This window comes from Hippopotamus amphibius, chromosome 15 (assembly GCF_030028045.1).
Source record: "Hippopotamus amphibius kiboko isolate mHipAmp2 chromosome 15, mHipAmp2.hap2, whole genome shotgun sequence".
Lineage (NCBI taxonomy): Eukaryota > Metazoa > Chordata > Mammalia > Artiodactyla > Hippopotamidae > Hippopotamus > Hippopotamus amphibius.
In genome coordinates, this window is record NC_080200.1 from 7,470,821 (window position 1) to 7,485,041 (window position 14,221).

The 14,221-nt window shown below is 53.6% G+C and overlaps 1 protein-coding gene across 1 annotated transcript; it reads left to right on the forward strand.

Moving 5' to 3' along the window:
* The first annotated feature begins 489 nt into the window (after positions 1–489).
* RGL3 (ral guanine nucleotide dissociation stimulator like 3) lies at positions 490–13,833 on the forward strand. The gene is made up of 19 exons (XM_057708257.1): positions 490–522; positions 1,015–1,128; positions 1,748–1,971; positions 2,147–2,200; positions 2,323–2,537; positions 6,022–6,155; positions 6,283–6,498; positions 7,233–7,336; positions 7,446–7,530; positions 8,823–8,879; positions 8,988–9,074; positions 9,277–9,309; positions 9,398–9,519; positions 10,267–10,362; positions 10,456–10,524; positions 10,611–10,707; positions 11,384–11,536; positions 11,624–11,738; positions 13,069–13,833. The coding sequence occupies exons 1-19, from the start codon at positions 490–492 to the stop codon at positions 13,185–13,187; spliced, it is 2,127 nt and encodes a 708-aa protein (XP_057564240.1). The 3' UTR covers positions 13,188–13,833.
* Positions 13,834–14,221: the final 388 nt, after the last annotated feature.

Genomic DNA, 14,221 nt, shown 5'->3' on the forward strand with positions numbered 1-14,221 from the left:
TTCAGCTCCCCCCCCCCCCCCGACCTGGGGAGTGATGACTTCCCATAACAAGCTAGGTACACAGATTGAGCTTCCTCTGCCCCTCCAGAGAAATGAGAGATACCTCCTCACTTGGGGCAGACCAGCCCTACCGATGTGAGCAACGAGACTTTCCTCCTGGGGATGCAGACCTGTTCCCCACTTAGCTATATACACTAGCTCCCCCACACCTGGGAACACCAAACAGAGCCTTCCCCTAGGAAGGAGAGAGGCGTCCTTTCTCCCGGGCTCAGACTGATACACATTTATGGGGAGAGCCCCGACCTCTACCCCAGGGGCATGGGCTAGGCACTGGGGTCCGACAGGGGCATCTGAGAGCCATGGGTTCACCCTGCCCCGCCCCCGCGCCTCCCGGCCGCCCCGCCCCGCGGGCCCAAAGCCCGGCCACTGCTCCCTGACCGGCCCTTCCGCCTCACTCAGCCGCACGGCAGAGCGGGACGGGCGCGGACCATGGAGCGGACAGCGGCCAAGGAGCTCGCCCTGGTAAGGGGACCTGGGGTCCCAGGACCCCACATCCCTGGCGACCCCCAGGTCCAGAATCTCCAGGTCCCTGAACTCCCCTTGGACCCTCTCTCTTACAAACTGGACGCATCGGAACAGTCTGGGAGTCCCTATCTCGGGCCTCCTGGCCCCTGACCCAGTGAAGTAACTGGTTCCTTTTGGGGATGGTGTGTGTGCGTGTGTTGGGGGTGTCTCTGAGCGCATCTGCCGGAGGGACCAGACCAGACACAGACACCGTAAGACTGGACCCTGGGACGTCTCCAAATGCCACCCCATCCTCCCAAGGACCAGGGAGAAGGGTACCCGCGGCGCCGAGGAGACTTCGCTAGCCTGGGCCTCTGGCCCGAGTCTCACAGTCTCTGGCCGGGAAGGGGGGGGATGAAACCGGAGGGAGCAGGCTTGAGTCGGAGGGAGAGGGATCGTGGTCCCGGGACCCTTCCCGCCGCTGCGTCCTGAGCCCGCCTCCGCGTCCAGGCGCCGCTGCAGGGCTGGGGCGAGGAGACCGAGGACGGCGCCTTGTACAGTGTCTCCTTACGGCGGCAGCTCAGTCAGCGCTTGAGTCCGGGGGCAGGGCTTCCGAGCACCCAGGTGAGGAAGGGGTAGGAGGCTGGGGCGGGGCGGAAGGCGACCAGGTGAGGGCGGGGCTGAGTGGAGGGGCGGAATTGGGGCCCGAAGGAGGGGCGGGGCTTAGAGGTGACCTGGTAAGGATGGAGTGGGGCCTGGAGGCGACCAGGTGAGTGGGGTAGGTGAGGAGGTGGGGCCAGGTGAGGCTGCGGTGCCCAGCGGGACTTGGAGAATGAACTGGACGGCAGGGCCTAGGTAAACCAGGTTTAGTGGGGCGGAGCTGGAGAGGGAGGAATGGTCTTTACAAACGGCCAGGCCAGGGTGAAGTGGAGCGGAGAGCCTGGGAACGGGCCAGTGAAGCGAGGCAGGAGAACTGAGAGCAGCCTAGGAGCGGGGGATGGGTGTGGGGTGGGGGTGGGGGTGCCCTGTGAACAGGACAGAGGACCGGGCGGGGCCTGGGCGGATGAAGATGTTCCGGGCGGTTTCGTGGTCAGTTGTGCACGGGACAGAATAATGAACTCGGGGCGGGATTCAGAAGAATGGACAGCATCAGATAAAACAGCGGAGCTTCCCAAAGACGTGATTGGGAAGGGGTGCTGGCGCCCACTCCTCTGTGGCTCATCGCGGTCCCCCTGCCCCGCAGGCCCCCGGCCCCGCTGCGGACACCTTCCTTCATTACCGCACCAGCAAGGTGCGGGCGCTGAGGGCGGCGCGGCTGGAGCGGCTGGTGCGGGAATTGGTGTCTGGAGACCGCGAGCAGGACCCAGGCTTCGTGCCTGCCTTCTTGGCCACCCACCGGGCCTTTGTGTCCACTGCCCGCGTGCTGGGTCTTCTCCTACCACCACCACCACCGCCCCTGCCGCCCGGGTCAGTACCAACGGGAGATTCTCATCTTCCTACTCCAGACCCTCACCTGGATACTCCCTGCGGGTTGGAACCAGGAACCACCCTGCCCCCAACCCCAGAACCTTCCTCCTAAGTCCCCTCCAGCCTCGCTCTTCTTCACCTGATTTGGGGGGTGGGGTGCGATGTGTCTTTCCAGAGTAGAGATCAAGAAGACAGAGGGAAGCAATCTGACCTTCAACAAGAACCTGAGGTTTGCCTCCCTTAGGGTGGGGGCAGGGGGGGCCTAGAGGTCAAAGGTCCGATCTGACGTGTAAGGGGCTCCAGAGGTCCAGAACTCTGGGCTGGGCTCTGAGGTCCCTCCTCTCTGGCCAGGGCTGTGGTGTCGGTGCTGGGCTCCTGGCTACGGGACCACCATCAGGATTTCTGGGACCCCCCTGCCCACGCGGACCTAGGCAATATCCGCACCTTTCTGGGCTGGGCAGCCCCATCAGGGGCTGAGGCCCGGGAGGCAGAAAAGCTGCTGGGAGACTTCCAAAAGGAAGCTGAGCCAGAGCAGGAGGAAGAAGAGCAGTCCCAGGCATGGGCAGGTGAGCGAGTTGGGGAACTGATACTGTCCTGAGCAGGTATCCTCCCTCCCCAAGGGGTCTTCGCCCCTCACAGAGGAGCTACAGTTCTTGGGCAAGGTTCTTAACCTTGTCTGAGCTTCAGTTTCCCCACCTGTAAAATGGGGATAATAACCCTTTGTTTAAAGTATTGGCATTTGTCTATCACCTCCCCCACCCAACTACATCCCACGTCCCAACTACAAACATATTCCATCGTTGGGTCAGGATACCCTGTGTTTTGGCTACAAGTAATCTATTGCTACCTGCATTAGGGGCCACAAAGACCTGAGTTGAAATCCCAGTTCTGCCATTTGCTCACTGTGCGACCTCAGATAAATCACTTCACCTCTCTGAGCCTCAGTTTCCTTATCTGCAAAATGGGGGCAATGACAGTACTTATCTCATTGGCTTCTTCATTCATTCAATAAATATTTAGCCACTGGCTCTGGGCACATAACAGTGGACAGGAGCTCCCTGTTCCCTGGGGAAAACAATTAGTGGACAAGTAAATAAATAAATAATGAGGGCTTGGCAAATAATGTTATTTTTCAGTACTGTTATCATGGATTTTTATTTATTAGAATCTACCATTCATAATAAAATCAACATGATAAATCATACTGATATGTTCTAGTAAGGCAGGTGTCAGCAAACTATTTGACCCTTTATAGAAAAATTTGCCAGGTCTTCCTTGGCAGTCCAGTGGTTAAGACATGCGCTTCTACTGCAGGGGCCATGGGTTCAATCCCTGGTCCAGGAACTAAGATCCCACATGCCATGTTTGCCAACCTCTGTTGTAGAGAGCTTTGAGGGGAAGGGAAAATATCCACATACTTCATTCAGATCTTTGTTCAATTGTCACTTCCTCAGACATACCTTCTCAGATCCCCTCCCAACAAATACAGCCTCCCAACAAATACAGCCTCCCACTATGAGTCCTCTTACCAGCCTTATTTTTCTGCATAGAACCAATTGGTCTTGGCCCCAACTCTGTCCCCAGGGTCAGTTACAACACGGATTTGTTTACTGAATAATTGCATCCTGCTTATAAAATATCATCTTTCACCCATCTGTGTTTGATCTGATCCCTATCTCAAAAGCTTCATATCCCTAATCCATTCTTTAATCCTTAGATTAAACAGGCCACAATCTTCTCGGTTTTACAAAGTAGCAGCCACTTTTCTCCCCTAGTGACAAAGCCTCAGTTATTTATATACATTTTATCCCTTCATCTTCCCTCTTGGTTACTAAGTATCTTTCTTCCTCTGCCTTCAAGATTTCACCAGCTGAGTCCAAGTCATCAGAGCTGCACAGTGCAGTGAGGTAGCCACTAGTCCCATGTGGCTATTGAAATTGCACTTAATGAACATTAAATAAAAATTAAAATCAGTTCTTCAGTCACACTAGCCACATTTCTAGTGCTCAGTAACCACATCGGGCAGCACAGGTAGAAAATATCTCCACCACTGCAGAAAATTCTACTGAAAGTCCTGCCCTAAGCTATGAGTTCTTGAGGTCAGAGGAGAAAATGAACATTTATTGAACACTGACTTTATGCCAGGCTCTGGGAACCTTAACATCTTTATTTGGGGGTTCCTTTTTACCATGGAAATATTTAGACATAGAGAGACGTAGTGTAGAGAACTCTCAAACACTCCTCGCTCATCTTCAACAATTATCAATTTGACATGCACAAAAAAATTTTTCTGGATGATTTGAAGGCAAATCCCAGACTTACGTCTCTTCATACACGAATACTTTGGTTCGCACCCATAATTGACAAGGACTTTAAAAATATATCACCTTCATGCCCACAATCATTTCCAATGAAATCAGCAATAATTACTTAATATCAAAAAGTACTCATATTCAAATCCTCCTATTATTCCTAAGTTGTCTTCTGTATAGTTGTTTCTCCCAAATCCAAAGATCCATTAAAGGTGTTAGCTTCTTAGATCTCTTTTATTCTATGACCGTTCCCCTTTGCCTTTTGTTTAATGCCATTAGGGAAAAAAATGCATCATTTGTCCTGAGAAATGTCTCACATTATTCTCCATTTACCTGTTAGCTTTCTCATGGTGACATGAACCATTTTCCTCTATTCCCCATATCTGCTGTAAGATGTAAAGGTTTGATTAGATTTCTGTGCAATTTTTCCTGTATGCTCACTTTTAAAACTAATATTTTGTGGGACTTCCCAGTGGTCCAGTGGTTAAGACTCTGAGCTCCCACTGCAGGGGGCGCAGGTTCAATCCCTGGTCTGGGAACTAAGATCCTGCATGCTGTGTGGCATGGCCAAGAAATAAAAACTAATATTTTGCAATGCCACCTGTGCTAATATGAAAGATAGAAAACTAAACAGACTTACACAGATAATTTAAAAATAATATGATGCTTGAACTGTAATAGGAAGGAGAAATAAAACAAAAGCAATTTATAAACCAATCAACTATACTTGTTGGTATGTCAATATCTGGGCATGTCTCACTAGGACACATGATGAAGTTGTCCAGTGCCTTCACCTGCCATTGCATCACAGTGACTATGACAGCCAGAGACTAATGCAGGGGAGTGTACTGGTGACACAGATGCAGTAGCATAAATGTTGGTGTCATTGATTTCCAAAATGGTGAACAACACTTGCAATTTCCATACAAAACAAAGTCCAGACTTTCACAGTCCTTGTACTTCTAGAGCCAAGATAATTAGTGTTTATGAGCAAGATAATTGGGTTCTAGGTGCAAAGTATTGTAAACAGGTTTTTCAAGGACACAGATTTCTTGGAGGGACATTTGGAGGCTGGTGGCACAATTCTTCACTATGCATGTAGGCCCCCTCTCGTGGCAAGATTTCAACTTCCAAAATGTCCCATAGGGGGCGCCACCATTGAACCCCACCTCGGAAAAATCATTCATATTTATTGAGTACTTTACAGCAGTCTGGTATGTGTGATCTCATTGGATTAAAAAAAAAATCCAGATGAAGAAACCAAGGCACAGAGAGGTTTAAAGCCTTGTTTTGATTTCCACAGCAAGCCCTGATGAACCAGTTTGAATTTGAACTTGGGATGTTAAGACAATAACCTTCCCTTAACCACAGAGTGATATCAACTCTAACCACCTGAAAAGGACAGATGGATTCTACCCTAATACAGGTTGAAAGTCAAAAAACTCTATTTTCTATTCTAGGCTTTGAGCACATGGCTTCATATTGTGAGTTAGAGCAAACTGCTGCCTCAGTTTCCCCTCTCATAGAAGGTGCACAATAGTACCTCCCTCGCGGGGTTAGTGTGATAAATTTCCCAGTTAATCCACCCAAGATGCTCAGTGAACAGTTATCGCTGCTCTGACGTTCTCTGTTTCACAGATGAGAGATGTGAGGCTCACAGACTCCCAAGGTCACACAGTGAGTCCTGGATTCAAACTTCTGTTTTTAACCCTCTCTAATGCTCCCTCGGGACCTACAGGGGTTGCCCAGATGCCCCGTCCAGACTCCCCGGTAAGCTGCTTGGAAGAGGAAGAACGACTCGTGAGGGAAGGCCCTGAGCTCCTGGACTTCAGTGTAGACGACGTGGCCGAGCAGCTGACCCTGATGGATGTGGTGAGGAACCCGGCTGGGCCCGGCCGGGAGGGGGTGGGGTGGCGTGGGAGTGGGGGAAGGGGGAAGGATTGGGGAGAGGCCCCACTGAGCACAGATCCTACCCCCCAACCCCCCACCCCCCTCCCAGGAGCTCTTCTCGCGCGTGCGGCCCTTCGAGTGCCTGGGTTCCGTGTGGTCGCAGCGGGACCGGCCGGGGTCCACAGGCACCGCCCCCACTGTGCGCGCCACCGTGACCCAGTTCAACACGGTGATCGGCTGCGTGCTGGGCTCGGTGCTCGGGGCGCCCGGCCTGGCCGCCCCGCAGAGGGCGCAGCGGCTGGAGAAGTGGATCCGCATCGCCCAGGTGAGTGGCTGGGGGTGGGGTGGAAGGGGGCGTGGGGGCGGGGCATGGGGCGGGGCCGATGCTCAGAGAGAGGCCGGGGGCGGGCGGAAGGCTGAGGACTGGGGTTTGGGAATACGCGGAGGGGTGGGGTGGGGCTGGGAGGTGCCCAAAGGGAAAGCCTAGGACGTGGCTGGGCTGCCCTGGCCCCTGGACCGCAGAGGGACGCAGGGCTGGTCTAGGAATCATAAGGATGGGATGGGGGCACTGGGGAGGGGATAAGCTCAGAGGAGGGACCAAAGCCAAGAGAAGGAGGCGGAGATCCTGAAAGACACTGGGTGGAAGCGGGGCAGAAGCTTCTGGGCAGAGAGGAAGAGAAGAGATGGGGCCCTGGAAAGAGAGTGGGGACGTGGCAAGGCGAAGGGGGAAGAAGGTTGACACCTGGGGTGAGATTTGGGTTGGGGAAGAGGGGTCTGGGTCTAGGAGAGAGGCTATGGGTCCGTCTAGGACCCAGGGAGAAGTAAGGAGTGGGGACACTGGAAGCCAAGGTCGGAGGAAGGGAATGGAGGGGCAGCTGGGGGAGGGGCTGGGGCTCCAGGTGGGGGAGGGGGAGGAGGCTGAATCTGCGTAGCTTATCAGACGTGGGGCGAGATGTAAGGGTCTGACCTGGAGTCACAAGTCACGGGATCAAAGGTGGATGATACTTGGCGATCAGGCTTGGGATGTGACCAGCTCCCCTACCCCACCCCGCCCCCCAGCGCTGCCGGGAACTGCGGAACTTCTCCTCCCTGCGCGCCATCCTGTCCGCCCTGCAGTCTAACCCCATCTACCGGCTCAAGCGCAGCTGGGGCGCCGTGAGCCGGTGAGCAAGGAGTAGCGGGTGGGGGAGCTGGCGCGGGACTTCTTGCCCACCTCATCGCAGCCCTGACTCTCCCCGCGGCCACCCCTGACCCCTCTCCTTTCCCCTCCAGGGAACCGTTATCCACTTTCAGGAAACTTTCGCAGATTTTCTCCGACGAGAGCAACCACCTCAGCAGCAGAGAGATTCTCTCCCAGGTACAGATGCTTGAGGACCCCGAGGATCCCAGGCCCAGGAAGGGGACCTGGGGCCCCCGCAGGACATTGCTTCTCATTGGCATAAGATTCAGTGTCCTTTCCCTGTGCCTCCAGAATGACCTTCCTCTTGTTTGCATTTTTACTGCCTCTGCTGTCCTCATTATAGCTCACATTTGGTGGCTGCCTTATTTATTCATTCAACAAATACCAGAAATTACAGGGAAAAGGTCACTGAAGGCCAGAGTCAGAGCAAAGAGTGGGAAAAAAAAAATTGTGCTAAGGACTTGACTTTGATAAGAAAAACTAAAAAAAGAAGAAAAAAAGGGTGCCACCAGGTCTCACTTATTGCAGGCAAAATTTACATTCTGACTGCAATGAGGTGCTGCTTCTTGGGGTGAATCCAAAATAGGGACTTCCCTGGCAGTCCAGGGTGCAGGTTCCATCGCTCTTTCGGGAAATAAGATCCCACACGCCATGCAACCAAAAAAATAAAATCCAGAATAGATGGCACAGGAAGACTGTCCTTTCTCCCAGAACATTCACATTCACCTCTGCAGATGTCTTCTCAAATGTCTCCACCTCTGAGAGGCCCTTCCTGCACCCCCAGCACTCCTGCCATCACCCCCCTCCACTGCCCTTATCTCTGCCTGTCCTTACATTACATGTCTAGCTTGGTGGCTCTGTTTCTCTCTTGCTAATGTCTGCTGCTCCATGAGGCCAGAATTTCTGTCTGTTTTGTTCGCTGCTACCTCCCCAGCACTTGGAACAGTGCCTGGACCAGAGTAGGTGCTCAGCTGAGTATCTGCAAGCGAACGAATGTCTCACATAAGGATGAGGGCTCAAGGAACAAGGAATTCTGCATTAAGCACCTACTGTGTGCCAAGCACTTGCCAGGTTGCTCCGCCATGAACGCACGGACACGCTTCTTCCCCTTGGAAGGATCCAGGCCCCGGATAGGGAGACACACAATATTATAACTGCCATGGCAATTATATCACTAATTACCAGGCAAAGCAGTGCTGTGAAGGCAAGGTTCAGGGCATTTCTGGGGGATCAGCTGGTACAAGGATGCTCACCTGTGTTAAGGCCAGCCTTAGGGGGCCACAGCACACACAAGCCCCACCTCTCATCATCTCCCGTGGAGTCTGCCCCCTGCTACTTATCTGCTCTCTCTCGCTCCCTGTTCACTTTCCCTTGGGTATGGCCTTTACAACTGCCTGTGATGGAGACATCTTCCCCGAGAGAGGGGTCAAAGAGACCCCAGGATTGCTTAGTCCTTCCCCTCCCCCCAGGAAGAGGCTACAGAGGGGCCCCAAGAGGAGGACACTCCCCCAGGAAGCCTACCCTCAGTGAGTGATGTGGTTCAGGATGAGGGACATGAGGGATCCTCAGGGAGGGGGGTAGAGCCTGAGGGGGTCGGTGATGGCTGAGAGTGACTGGAGCTCTGGGGGCTGCAGAAACTGCCCCCAGGCCCCATCCCCTACCTTGGTACCTTTCTCACGGACCTGGTTATGCTGGATACAGCCTTGCCGGACATGCTGGAGGTGTGAGCCCTGACCCTTGACTCCTGACCCCAGCCCCACTCACCCTCAGGACAGTGGGCCTCCTGACCTCATACCTTTGACCCTGCCTGTGCTCCTGACCCCAGCCCCCTTAGTGCAGTGGGGCTCCTGACCTCCCAGTCCCTGACCTGGAGCCTTCATCCCTGACCCTGGAGGCTCCAGTTCAGACAGAGTTTGCCCCCAGGGGGATCTCATCAACTTTGAGAAGAGGAGGAAGGTAAGTGGGCACTGGGATGGGCATGGCAGGGGGGTGGGCTCAGGGTGGGGACAGGGCATGGGCAGGGTCTCAGAGGCTGCCCCCTCAGGAGTGGGAGATTCTGGCCCGCATCCAGCAGCTGCAGAGGCGCTGTCAGAGCTACTGCCTGAGCCCCCGCCTGCCCATCCTGGCCGCCCTGCGTGCCCAGCACCAGCTCAGTGAGGAGCAGAGGTGACCAACCTGTGGCCTGGTCTGACCCCCCCACCCCTACCCTCTGACCCTGGATCACATGGTAGATCCACCTCCCCCATTCACCTCTCCAGCTCCTCCTAAGACCCCGTCCTGAGCCCTGACCTCCCTCACCACCCAGCCTGTCACCTTGCATTGTCTCCAGCCCAGTCGACCTCTGACTTCTAACTTTGACCCCATCTGACTTTCTGATGTCAACCTTTAACACACAGCCGGCCATTCCACTCAACCATCCCATCTTTTCTCTTCACCACCTCTGGCCTTATCTGATCCATGACCCCATATGGGACCCCCATCTGACTCTCTAAGCCCAATCATTGACGCCCAGTTCTGAGCAACTGACTCCAACTTTGACATATATTTATTTGACGTATGACCCCAGGTCAGAGCATCCAGCTCAACCGTCCCAATGGTTTCCTTTCATTCTGTTGAATCCATGACGCTAATCGTTGACCCCAGTGATTATCAGACCTTGAACCCTATCTTGAACCCAATTTGACTCCTTAGTCCCACTCTGAATCCCTGTGTGACCTGCCAACTGAGCCATCTCATCTCATCCCTGACAAGATTCTGAAGCTGTAATGACCACATTTATTACCCTGACCCTGACGTTGGATGTCCAATCCCTGGCTGATCCCCCCGTCACACACACACACCTAAAACCCAGCTCCCAACAGATTCTAACTCTTTTCCCAACCCACCCATCCCATCTGCATCTTGACGCCTCAGCTATCGTGTCTCCCGGGTCATTGAGCCGCCGGCTGCCTCCTGCCCCAGCTCCCCACATGTCCAGCGGCGAATCAGCCTCACCAAGCGTCTCAGTGCGTGAGTCTCAGGGAGTATGTGGGGGTGATGTGGGCAGAGATGGGATCTGCTCCTGGGAATGATTCTGATCTCATCCCGTGTCCCTATTTTCAGGAAACTGTCCCGAGAGAGAGGCTCATCCACTGGTGGGAGTCCCGGGGACCCCTCATCCTACACCTCCAGGTGAGCATCCCATTTGGTGAAGGGGCTGGAGATGGCAGGGTAAGAGATCGGGGCAGCCACCCCACTTCAGACTATGTCTCCCCCAGTCTGTCCCCAGTGTCCCCCCCATCCAGTTCTAGAACCAGGGACCCTCCTCCTGGCAGTCCTCCAGCCTCTCCAGGGCCCCAGGGCTCCAGCACCAAGGTACAAGGACCATGTGTACATGCGGGACTGCGGGCACCCAGGGCTCTGTTTCTATGCGTGTGTGTGTGTGTGTGTGTGTGTGTGTGTGCGCGCGTGCGCGCGTATGTGTATGTGGGATTTGGGGGCCAGGTACGTACACGGGAGACTGTGCACACTGTTGGTTGAGTACTCTAGGTGTATGTCCGGGAGACCACATGCATCTCCATGGCCCTGTTTGAGGGATTGTCTATCAGTTATGCTCAGATCTAGACCAGGGCTTCCACTTACCCACAAGGCGCTCTGGGGTGCGATCACCTACTTTTGCAAGGATATGTGTTTTCCCAGGAATTTGCATCCCTGGAGGGGAAATGCGGGCTTGAATATTCACAGTATCCACAGGACCACGTGCAGGGTTTTTTGTGGACATGGGCTCGTGCACATCCAACAATTGTGAGCAAACGTGTGCAGTCGCAGCTCTCTGGCTACACAGGGTTTCTTGTGTGTGAACATGAGTCGTGTGTGAATTTGTGTAACAGGACACGAAGGTCTGTATGTGATGGGATTGCACAGACGTGGGCTTCTGTATGTACCCTAATTGCGCGTCCCCAGGCTCGGGGAGTGCAGGAAGACGTGTTGAATACAATGAGGGAGGGGCCTCGTGCTCTCACCGCTCAGCCCTCACCCCCACTGCCTACAGCTGCCCCTGAGCCCGGACCTGCCAGGCTCCCAGCTCCTGGCCTTGCCCTTGAGCGGCCCTCACATCCCCCTCCTGGGGCAGCAGGGCTCAGAGGCCCGCGTCATCCGCGTCAGCATCAACAATGACCATGGGAATCTGTATCGGAGCATCCTGGTGAGGGGATGGCCCTGGGACCTGCTGGGGGAAGCCATGCTGTCGGAGCTTGGGCTGTAATCCCTCACCTTCGTCCTCTCTTCCCAGCTCACTAGTCAGGACAAGGCCCCCACCGTGGTACAGCGAGCCTTGGAAAAGCACAGCGTGGCCCAGCCCTGGGCCCGGGACTACCAGCTCTTCCAAGTCCTTCCTGGGGACAGGGGTGAGCAGGGACAGCTTGGAGCCTGGGCTAGGGGATGGCTGGGGGGCGGTAGAATGACCACTAGGGTGGTTCTGGCACAGAGTAGGGGTGAGATGAAGCCGGGCTGGGGTAAGAGGCAAAAAAATATTGGTGCTTCCATTAGGTGGGGTCATGGGGATGTGCTGGCTCAATGTGAGGGAAGGGAGCACCGAGGGTGTCCTCCTAGGATTTATGGGGAAATGAGATTGTCCAGTGTCCAATGGGAGAGAGAGTGTAGAAGGTCATCTGGGCTTAACTTTGTAGAATCATGAGGTCGTTCAGGCTCAACCCAGTGGAGCGCAAGACTGAAGGAGGGTCTGGGCTTGGATCTGAGGGGAAATGAGTTTGTCCAGGCTCGGCATGGCGCTCTGAAGTTACCTGAACTTGGCGTTGAAGAGGACCACATGGTACTGAAATTCAGGGTAGGGAAGCATGAGCTTGTTCAGTGTAGAAGTGAGTAGGAGTTTGTTCAGTTTTCAAGAGGGAGAGGCAACAGGGAACTATATTCAATATCCTGTGACAAATCATAATTGAAAAGAATATGAAAAAGTATATATATATGTATAACTGAGTCACTTTGCTGTACAGAAGAAATTAACACAACACTGTTAATCAACCATACTTCAATTAATTCTTTTTAATGGAAAAAATGCAGAAAAAAAAAAGAGGGAGAGGCAGGAGATTGACGTTGGGGAATTCCCTGGCAGTCCAGTGGTTAGGACTTCGTGCTTCCACTGCAGGGGGCATGGGTTCTGTCCCTGGTCGGGGAACTAAGATCCCGCAAGCCACATGGTGTGGCCAAAAAAGGGAGAGAGAGAGAGACATTGACATGCTAAATGGCATGATGTGAGGTTGGCTGGACATTAGGAAGGAATACATGAGGTCGTTCTCAAGTGTGAGGGTTGTACAGGCTGGAAGTGGGAAGTCAGAAGTTGTCCAAGTTCATGGTGACAGCATGAACTTGGCTGGGAGTTGTCTGCGGGGGAAGGGTAGGGTGGGTAGGAAGTTGACTGGGCTGGCTGGCCTGACTTTGTTCAGGCTTGCAGTGCAGGTTGTCCAGACTCCAGGGAGAAGTAGCAGGAGGTTGCCCAGGTTCACTGTGCGGGAGGTGGGGAGAACTGAGGTTGTGCAGGCTTTGAGTGAGAAGTTGTCTAGGTTCCCAAAGAGAGGAGAATGAGCTTGGCTTAGCACTAGCTGAAGAGACCCAAGGTTGTTCAGGCTCCAGGGTGAATGGTAGAAGGTTACCTAGGTCTTTTGTGAGGGAAGTATGAGGTTGTGAGGGCCTTTCACCATCATCTCCACGCCTGGCCAGAGCTCCTGATTCCTGACAACGCCAATGTCTTCTATGCGATGAGCCCAGCCGCCCCTGGAGACTTCGTGCTGCGGCAGAAGGAGGGGGCCAGGAGCACAACCTCATTCTCCCCGACCTGAGGTGGCCTTCCCCTTCCTCCAAGACGTGGGCCCCACGGGCAGCAAGGGGCCCGGCTTCTATCACCAGGCGGCAGGGAGGGGGCTCTTCTCTGGAAAGCTCCCATTCCCTAGTAGAGGTCATTGTGCTCCATACCCTGTAAACTCCCCCCACCCCCCAACTTTATCAGACCCCATCCTTCTGACCCTCTTGGCACCAGATCCCTATTCCAAAGACACCAGCCCATGGATGGCTGGTGGAAAGCTTCCTCCCGTAAACACAGAAAGGGGTGGGGGGTCAGGGGTCAGACCCTCCCCCAGAGAAATCTTGTAACTGTTGGAGACACATCTGAAGTGACGGAAGTAGATGAAAATGGTGACCAGTTATGAAACAGGAGTCAGTGTTGTTTGTTCTGCACCTGTGCCCCATGTTCACTCTTCATCAAGATGAAAAGAAAAAGAAAAACTAAGAGCCCTAAGAAAGGGGTTGGGTGAGGCATGGCTAGACACCAGGGGGTCTCTGTCACAAACAGAGAGTTCAGGACTCCCTCCCTCAACATTGTTGGGGTGATATGATTCTTTTCTGTCATGTATATGGGAGAGTTAAGAAGAAATTCCATCAGAATCAGAGACAAATAGACAAAACCCATGAGTGATTATGGGCTGTGAGGATGAGGGGTGAGCTAATGGTACTCAGGTAGGATGAAGAAACAGGTAGAGAAGGCACAGATGAAGTGAGCTGTAGGGCCACCTGCAATATAATCATAACAACACAGCAACGACAATAATGATACCGGCTTATGAACTCCCACTCTGCTAGACATCAACTAGGAGCTTTATATCTAACTGTATTAATCAGAGTTCTTTCTGTTTCAAGTGGCCAAACCCCAATTCAAACAGGTATATGCAAAAAAAGGACATGAATGCCTGTGTAATTGAAAAGTCCCATGGATGCAGCTTCAGGCACAGTTGGATCCAGGGACTCAAAAGACGTCACCAGGACTTTGTAACAAAATCTCTTGCCTCTGATTTGCTCTGAGAATGAGACTGTCTGTTGT

Bases quoted from the DNA above. Each gene is read 5' to 3' on its own strand.
- RGL3 (XM_057708257.1), top strand. From the start codon at position 490: ATGGAGCGGACAGCGGCCAAGGAGCTCGCCCTG. The intron at 9,075-9,276 runs GTGTGAGCCCTG...GTTTGCCCCCAG, and splicing joins CCTTGCCGGACATGCTGGAG to GGGGATCTCATCAACTTTGA. The intron at 10,525-10,610 runs GTGAGCATCCCA...TGTCTCCCCCAG, and splicing joins CCCTCATCCTACACCTCCAG to TCTGTCCCCAGTGTCCCCCC.